Below are 9498 nucleotides of genomic sequence, written 5' to 3'. Positions count from 1 at the left end.
TTGCTTTGTTACTAAAAATAATATTAATGCAGTGCCAGGAACAAATGTATAGGAATGTGAGATGTTGGGAAGTTATGAGGATCACGTAGTAGCTAGTTCTTGTAGGTTCAAGAATCACTAACCAGTACATTGAGGATCACGTAGTACTTATCGGTTCAAGAATCAATAACCAGTAGACATGGGCGTAGCGTTGTGTCAGCATGAAGATCCATGTTAACCTGAAAGGCTGAAATAGAATAATAATTTCACCGGTAACTTCGTGATATATAATTTGACTCTCTATTTTGGTGCGTGCAGTATGCTGTCGCAGTTAGAGCAATAGAGCCCACTATTTACTATAAGTCAATGCTAGAGCTAACATATATAATAGATTAGCTATAAGGTTAAAGTTATTTTTTTCATCCTCTCTCTTTATCTTACTATGAATTTAATGTATATTTCTTGAAACTTGTGTGGAGTTAGCTCTGGCATGAGAGCCAACACCCTTCATTTTTCTTTATCTCTATCTTCCACATAAGCATATAGCTTGCTTATAGTTTACTATTATCCTTGCTCTTAATGGAAAAAAATTCATGATTCATTCGCTATTTTACATGGCGTAAGTATTTTTTCTTGTCATACAAATGTTCATACGCACAATAATGGTCAGCACTCTGAACATTAGATGGCATCCTTGCTCAGTGTTCTATGTGAATGGAAGAACTTGTGCTATTTTCTTTACTCTGTTGAACAAAATTCCAACCACAGAACAAAATTCCAACCAAGTTGGTTTTCTTCAAATCTTCATGAGACATGCATTGGCATGGGGGAATCACCAGGAAGTTTTGAATCTGCATGTAGGGGGTGGAAATTAAGGTGGTGTTTGAATCCACTGAAGATGAATATAAAAATTAAGTGTTTCACATAAAACGAGATGATAATAACGCATGATTAATTGAGTTTTAATTATTACAAACTTGAAAAATGGATTAATCTTATATTTTAGAACAATTTTCAGATAGAAAAATTTCGCACGAAATACACCGTTCAACAGTTTGAAAAACGTGCCAGTTTTATCCAAAAGTTTATTCAGTTTTTGTTAAAGAAAAGCTCAGCTCGGGCTTGGTTCAGGCTCGCATGGCTCAAACGAGCCGAGCCCAATACTCTTCAAAGTTTGTTTCTAAAATGAGTAGAGCTCAAGCTGGCTTGTAAGCCGTACACAAGCTCATTTGCCTTGGTGCAATAGGATCATATACTGTACTAAATTTTGTACATTTTCTAGTTGTTTATTTTGTGAAAATTGTAACTTTAATGGATATGCTATATTGTCTATTTACGTGTTGGGATGTGAACTACTGAAGATAATTTTCACTTTACTGCTCATTTTATATGTTAAACTGATTTCTCCGTCCTAGTCCTCCTTGAGGTCTACTTGTTGCCATGCTCACGAGCCCTTTAACGAGCCGAGCCAAGCCAAGCTAAGGTTTTAACTTGTTACTCATAACGAGCCGAGCCAAGGCGAGCTTCCTTTCCACCAAGCTTCCCTTACAGTAGGCCAAGTCGTTTCCTCCCCTATCTATAGAAAATATCTACTACAGTTATACTTCCTCCGTTTTAGGTTATAAGACTTTTTAGCATTGCTCATATTCATATAGATGTTAATGAATCTAGGCACATATATACATACATATATATATATATATATATATATATATAGGACACTCATATGGGGCACCATAGTGCCCGAGCACCATGGTATCTAATGCACAAAATCACTCAAATTTTTCAAAATTTTCAAATTGTGAGTATATACCTAGTTATAATAATTTGATTTATACCTATACTTATCAACAAAACAACTCAAATTTAACTTTATTTCACAATACATGATTACATACCTAACTAATTATATGTATGGATGCTATATACCTAGAATCAAAATCTAACAAAAACAAGTTCAAATTCAGTTCAAACTTGCTTTAAACTAGTTAGTAAAGTAGTTAATGTTAATACCTAGGTAATTGAAAAAGTTTCATACTCATTTGAATTGGGTATATACTCAATTTCAACAATGGTGCTCGGGCACCATGGAGCACCAAACAAATTTACTATATATATATATATATATATAGATTCATTAACATATATATAAATATGGGTAATATTAGAAAGTCTTATAATATAATACGGATGTAGTATAAGCGATGTTATTTCATTTCCATATATGCCATCTGTGTCGTGAATGATACTTAATTTTAATTCAACTTTATCGTAATTAGGATCTACTGTGACATGGGGAAGCAGCAATTAATGCTTGGTGTTCATAACCTATTGCCCATGAATATTATTCACACGTCGGTGCACTCTGAATGTGAGGTTTGGGATTTGCCAATGTCTCCGTCTCTTTGAGAATGTATTTCGTGGTACACTCATTGTCCCCTAGTGTTCGAGCGTGTGTATCTTCCATTCGCGTAATCCGAAAAATAATCGAGTGGCAGTGTGAGTGGTACCTGACACTATTAACTGAATCTAAATTTGTAAGTACTTACGGAAATATTGATATCAATAAATAAACAATATTTATAGTACAACGTTCACCGTCAAATAAAGCTTTTCGATAGCTGCTCTTGTATAGAATTTTTTGAGCACTAGAATATCCACGGTTCCCATGGTAGAAGTCTCTCTATACATATATATAAATAAAAGGAAAAATTACGAATTACCCCCTAAATAATTGCGTCGTCCGATTTACCACCCTAAACTTCAATACCAGTTATTTTTGACCCTAAACTTTGTAAACCGGATGAATTACCCCCTAGATCAATTCAGAGCGGTTTTGGTCTTACGTGGACACATACGTGGCAATCTAGTCAGCCAAAACAAATAAAAAAATAAGGGACCCACCTGTCAGCCCAATCCCTCTTCTTCTCTCCTTCTCTTCACCCCTTCCCCTTTCTCTCGCTCCCTGGCGCACCGAGGCAGGCGACAGAATAGGCGGCGGTGGCGGTGGAAGAGGCCGCGGCGGCAGCGGCGGAAGAGGCGGCGGCGGCAGCGGCGGAATAGGCGGCGGCGGCGACGGAATAGGCAGAATAGGCGGCGGTGAGCCCACTAGCTTGTCGTGTCGGCGCGGCGGCCGAACCAAATCAAGAACATCGTGTTGGCGCGGCGGCGCGGGAGCGGGGGCGGGGGCAGGAGGGAGCGGCGGCGAGCGCGTGCTGCCGGCTACGCCGCGGTTGGCTACCCGCCTCGCCGGCGTGCTGTCGCGGTCGTCGTCAGGGCCCAGGCCGAGGCGATGTCGTCGTCGTTCGATCGATCTGCAGCGGAGGTGGAGCCGACGAAGGAGGAGACGGCCACGTCGTCGACCCCGACGGGCGGCGGCGCGGGCGGTCAGCCCGCGAGGGCCGGCGACAGGCGGCGGCACGGGCGGTCGGCTCGCGAGGGTCGGCAACGGGCGGCGTCGAGGTGCTCGGCGACGAAATCCTCCACGAGATACTCCTCCGCCTCCCTTCCCCCACCGAGCTGGTGAGCGCCACGCCCGCGACGCCGGCTTCCTCTTCGTCGTCGTGGGCCGCACGCCGCCAGTCTTCCTCTCCGCCGCCTCTGCCTCCGGCCTTGTTCCTCCCGACGGCGGCTGGGCCTCTGCCGAGTGGGAGCTCCTGGACTGCCGGGACGATCTCCTCCTGCTCCGCAACCACGGCGACGCGATGAAGCTCGCCCTCGTGCCGTCGCCATCCGCCAGCCCCCACGCCGCCGCCCACCACTCGCCCCCGCGACGCCGCCAACCGCCCGCCCCCACGCCCCGCCCCGTGCGGCGGCGGCTGGATTTGGGGAACCGGCTCACCTCTGCCTCCGCCCCCAGCCTCACGAGCGAGCTCCGCGGCCCTCCGCCGCTGACCGCCCGTGTCCGTGTGCGTGCACGAGAGAGAGAGCAGGGGATCTGGAAGAGGTTTGATTGAAGAGGTGATGACAGGTGGGCCCAGTGTTTTTCTTCTTTTTTTTTTTTGCTGAGTAGTCTGCCAGGTTGGCGCCACGTGTGCTAGTACTAAGTTAAAAGTGCTAAAAACAGTATTAGGGGGGTAATTTGTCCGGTATTAAAAGTTCAGGGTGAGTAATATCTGGTTTTCTGGTTCAGGGGGAAAATTCGGTCGACCGTGATAGTTTAGGGGGTAATTCTTACTTTTTCCTAAATAAAATAGATTTGTAAAGATATAACCACTACGTGGCCGTAGTGTAAGTGCAGACAGTTCATCGGTAACTTCGCCAGAATATTTTTTTAGGTGCATGTAGTATGTCATTGAAATTAAATAAATTATTCTTGAATTATTGTTTGTTCTTTTACATGACAAAAGTATTTTTCACTCCCTTAGAATGGTCCCTACAGAAAATGGTCCGGACTATTTTTTTCACTCAACTTTTTGTGTGAATGGGCAGTATTTTTCTCTCCTTTGCTGAATCAGAATTCCAACCAAGTTGGTTTACTCTCACTTTTCATGAGACAAATGTTGGCATGGGAATCACCAGGAAGTTTTGAACCTGCAGGAGGTGTCTGCGATGGTTATGCACAGGGCTGGCTCTACAGTTTCCAGAGCGCTAGGCCAACTTGATGCGATTGGCCTATTAGGTAATTAAAGAATTTGAAGCATGACGAAAACTTATGCATAGTCCTTTTGCAATTCAACAAACTGTTCTTCTCATTTTATCTTGAGAAAATCCATGAAATGTCATCGACAAGTACTCTAATCCCAGAAATACCATCGACAAAGGCAACTTCCCAAAAATACCATTGCAGAAGCCTCTTTCTTCCAAAAATGCCATCACCATCAAATTGGTGTTAGCATCTTTCCGTTAAGTTGTATGAAAAGTTGTATGAAAAGACAATCTTACCCCTAGACAACAATTTACTCACGCAACCATCCTCGCTGACTAATCGTCGCTGAAAAATAAGCGTTCAATACTAATCGATCAACAGTAGCCCGGATAGGATAATAATTAAAAAACTATCGGTATTTGACCGGGCTTAAAAAATAATTTATCGGTTAGAGAAAAAAAAGAAAAAAAAATCTCGCTGTTGTTGCCTTCCTCTCCGGCCCGTAGATGGCGATGACAAGCAACCGTTGCAACCCGGCGCCGGCGACGCGACTGTCTTGCTAGGCTCCAAGCAAGCAAGTAAATTTCCGGCAGAAACACACAAATCAAGTAAAGCACTCAAATCATTCAGAAGAAGCATAAATCAGAGGAGTAAATTTTACACAATCAGAAGAACAATCTACTAGCAACCTACCTGTTGTCGACGTTGATGGGGACGTTGTTCAATGTGCATGCCGATGAAGGAGACAACGCGGCCAGGGACGGTGCCGGGGTCCTACGAGACAAGGGCCGGTGGGTACATCGTTCTGCAGGTGGCGGGACTCGCCGGTAAGCTTCGTGAGGAGGACGACAAAGGGGTCACAGTGGAGGCTGCCGACGACAGCCTACCATGCCCGGGCCGCCACTGCCTCCGTCCGCGACGTTGTGCCTACCAGGCCCGGGCCTTCGCCGCCACCTCCGTCCGCATCGACCACGTCCGGGGTGCCACCGCCGTCTCCGTCCGTGCCGTTGTGCCTACTAGGTCCGGGCCGCCGCCGCCACCTCCGTCCGCGTCGACCACGCGCGAGGCGCCACCGCCGTCTCCATCTGCATCGCCGCACCTACCACGCTCGGGCCGCCGCCGCCGCCTCCATCCGCGTTCCCCCCTTCATTGCAAGGTGGTGGGCCTGCGGGACCATGCCCCTGGCGCCGGGTTGCTTGCCGTCGCCACTGCCCACTGCCCTGGTCCTCCTCGCAGACCCCGTGGACCGGCGGCATAGCGGCGCCACCGCCTTGGACCGCCGCCAACGCCAAGAGATCGCTGGATCGGGATCGATTAGAGTGCCGTGGTCATTTTTCTTTGATAAAAACTGGGTATATTTTGCACGGAGGGCAAAATGGTCATTATCATAAAAAAATGACGGATGAAACGGCGTGGAGTTGACGGTGATGGTATTTTAGGGAGAAACAGGCTTGTGCAATAGCATTTTTGAGAAGTTGCCTTTGTCGATGGTATTTCTCGGATTAGAGTGCTTGTCAATGGCATTTTATGGATTTTCTCTTTTATCTTGTCCTTTTCTGAGCCTCGACAAATACTTATTAGGCACCGTTCTAACATCTAAAATTGCTTCGTTAATTAAACAGCAAGAATGAGAAAAATCAGGTGTAGGATCGTAAAGGGCCTTTCCCACCCCAAAAGCTAGCCATTGAGGTGAGGGGCTCCCCACTTATATCTTAGATCATTTGCCCTTCCACAACCAATGTGGGACTATTCAACAATCTCCCCCTTCACACATTGGTGTCCCTCAGCCCTTCACCGCCCATTCACCGTATCCGGGCTCCCACCGGCCCACGGTCCATCAGGTATACGGGCCCCACAGGCAATGTTAGTATATGAAACAAACATGCCCTAAAAATAGATGCAAACGAGGAAAAACGACCTCACCCTGCTGATACCTGCTTGCCTGTGGACTGCTGCCTGGTGCTTGCTCCGGGAAGACCTGATCTGCGCGTGTACAAACAAGTGAAACATTAATAACTGAAGAAGCGAAGGCCATCACTGCGACCTAAGTGCTTGCCGTCTGCGATGTGAAATCGCGCTGAGAAAGCACCAGACAACAAGGAACCAAATGCGGCGCGCCGGTGCCCTCCATGTCAAGGTGGTTGCGTACTTGCGGGCCTCCCTCCCTGCCTACTGATGCCTGGCTGGGCCATACTGGGCCAGGAGTGGAGGTCGCACAACCCACCTAGGCCCAAAGCTGGCATAAGTAATGATTATGCATATATAGAATGTTATCTTCGTTTGTATAAATAGCATTGTAGAATGAACAACCCTTAGTTGAACAAAAATGAGGTTGTTGTTGTGTATCGTGGATGATGTTTAATATTGATCCAATTTTATCGTAGTATAGAATATAGTGTGAACTGGGGAACTGGAAGCTACAATACTTGGTATTCGAACTCTATTGCCCAATAATATTACCCACAAGTGGTGCGGATTTACCAATGGTCTCCTCCTTATAATGAGCATCTGTTAAGTGGTCTACTCGCTGTACCTGATGTGTGAGTGTAATTAAGCTAAAAAATACAGTACGAATTACGACCTGGTAATGTTAGCCACGTCTAAAATTGTAATAGTAAGTACTACTAATTAAAATATGGGACAATTGCTTATTTGACCCTATTTTGCACTGTAATTGCCGATTTGGCCCTACTTTTTGAACTTTGCTTATTTGACCCTCTTTTTCGAGTACGAAGCTTCCGTCTGACCCTCTTTTGATGACTCCGTTAGGGTTTGATTTTTTTTTAAAAAGAAAATGTTTCAAGAGTTCCTAATGACGAAAATACCCTCCAAACCCTATTTTGACTCTCTCACTCTCTCTCAATCGTGCGTGACTCTCACGGTCTCACCTCTCTCTCACTCGTGCGTGCAGCGGCGGCGACGACCTACGCGTGCGGCGGCGGCTAGCTAAGGGGGCGGCGGTGGCGGCGAGCTGAGGGGGCGGCGGCGGCGGCGTCAAGCACTGCCCCGCCGGCGCCCACTCGTTGTGGTGGAGGGCGGCGGCGGCGGCGCTTTGAGGGGGTCCGAGTCGGCGCCGATCTAAGGGGGCGGCGGCAACGATGAGCTCGATGACGAGGAAGAGGAGCAACGGTGGTGGAGCTCAGGCTGTGGCGGTGTGCAAGCGGTGGATCCGGTGGCTGCTGAGTGTACGAGCCGCAGATCCGGCGGCGGCGGCGCCTCTCTCCCGCGAGCTGGTGAGCTTCGGCGCCGCGCCGTCACCACTCCACGCGCGCCAGCCTCCTCCTTTCTCCGCGCGCGTGATGCCGCCGCCCGCCCTCCGCACGCCGGCGAGCTCCAGCGCCTTCCTCCCTCCGTCTGCGTGCCGGCTTCTGTCTTCCTCCGCACGCGCACCGCCGCCGGGTCAGCAACAACGACGATGACGACGCCACGGCGAAGATCACAGGGAGCCGCTCCCTCCCTCCCTGCGCGCGTCGGCCTCAATCTTCTTCTGCGCGCGCCGCCACCGGTCGGCAACGACGACGACGACGCTGTGGCGAAGAGCATAGGGCGCCGCTCTCTCCCCCCCAGCGCGCGCCGGCCTCCGTCTTCCTCCGCGGGTGCGCCGCAGCCGCCGCCGCCAGGGAAAGAGATTTTTTTTATATTATCCAAACTTTTAGGTCAAACAAGCAAATAGACAAGATATAACAGGGCCAAATAAGCAAGGGCAAAATGGACTATTTACCCCAAAATTAACACCGTCACCTCACACAAACGGAATAGGGTCAGACCAGAGCTTCGTACTCGAAAATGAGGGTCAAATAAGCAAAGTTCAAAAAGTAGGGTCAAATCGGCAATTACAATTCAAAACAAGGTCAAATAAGCAATTGCCCCTTAAAATATTGATATCAGTAAATGAACAATACCTACCTTTTTATAGTAGTATGTAAGCTATTAATAGGAGCAATGTTGACCATTAAATAAAGTTTTTTTTGTTGTTACTCTTGTAATGAATTTGTTGAACACTACAATATCCTTGGTTTCCATAGAAGAAGTCTCTCTCTCTATATAAAGAAAATAGATTTGTAGAGCTGTAACCACTTAATTCCTGATACCCGAAAATATTTTATTCGCCACCACAAATAACATTGTAGTGTTGTGTGTAACGAAACTAGGCTTGCGAGTCATTGGGATGTTCTCAAGACCGGGGTCAAGACCAGAAAGGCTTAAGGATTGAGTCTTGCCCATAACATGTTGGAAAATCACAGATTGAGTCTTGTGGCGATGCTACTGCCGCCGGCCATCACCACCAACATCGTGCCGATCTATGTGATCGAAGCAGTTTAACAGCATAGTCCAATGCCTCGTGAGTTGCTGCATCGATAACCGTTGCCTCGTGAGTGCTGCATCGATAACGGCATACTTCCTCAGTCTTAAAAAAAAGACAAACCCTGAATTTCCGTGCCAATGTTTAACTGTCCGTCTTATATGAAACTTTTTTATAATTAGTATTTTCATTGTTGTTAAATGATAAAACATGATTAATACTTTATGCGTGACTTATCTTTTTAATTTTTTCATAATTTTTTCAAATAAGACGGACGGTCTAACATTGGACACGAAAACCAGGGTTTATCTTTTTTTTTTTTAAGGACGGAGGGAGTACTTTCGATGTCGACCATGTCGGTTGTGGAGGTAGCAGAGCAAAGTGAATGAGGTCACGGCTGCTGTGGTACTGCTGGTGACGTGCGGCAGTGCTGAGAGAAACGACGTCGTGGTGGCAGGGTGGAAGGAAAGATCGATGCGATGGCGAGCCACAGCAAAGGGACGTCGGGATGCTAGGATCGATGTTTGTGCGATCTGTATGTTTGTGAGAAATTTTGGGTAGTATGACTTTTTTTTTTTTTTACATACTCCACCTGTTGAACTGTTTTGGCCTCAGCAAAGTCATACCC

General features: G+C 47.0%; 1 protein-coding gene across 1 annotated transcript; it reads right to left on the bottom strand.

Moving 5' to 3' along the window:
• Positions 1 to 596: 596 nt before the first annotated feature.
• Positions 597 to 6759, bottom strand: LOC136354556 (uncharacterized). The gene is made up of 4 exons (XM_066306059.1): positions 6717 to 6759; positions 6502 to 6550; positions 2884 to 3992; positions 597 to 830 (listed from the first exon to the last, which is right to left on the bottom strand). The coding sequence occupies exons 1-4, from the start codon at positions 6757 to 6759 to the stop codon at positions 784 to 786; spliced, it is 1248 nt and encodes a 415-aa protein (XP_066162156.1). The 3' UTR covers positions 597 to 783.
• Between the last annotated feature and the right edge of the window lie 2739 nt (positions 6760 to 9498).

The sequence above is a fragment of the Oryza sativa genome, chromosome 12 (genome assembly GCF_034140825.1).
Source record: "Oryza sativa Japonica Group chromosome 12, ASM3414082v1".
NCBI classification, from domain to species: domain Eukaryota; kingdom Viridiplantae; phylum Streptophyta; class Magnoliopsida; order Poales; family Poaceae; genus Oryza; species Oryza sativa.
This window is presented reverse-complemented; position numbering and strand designations above follow the sequence as displayed.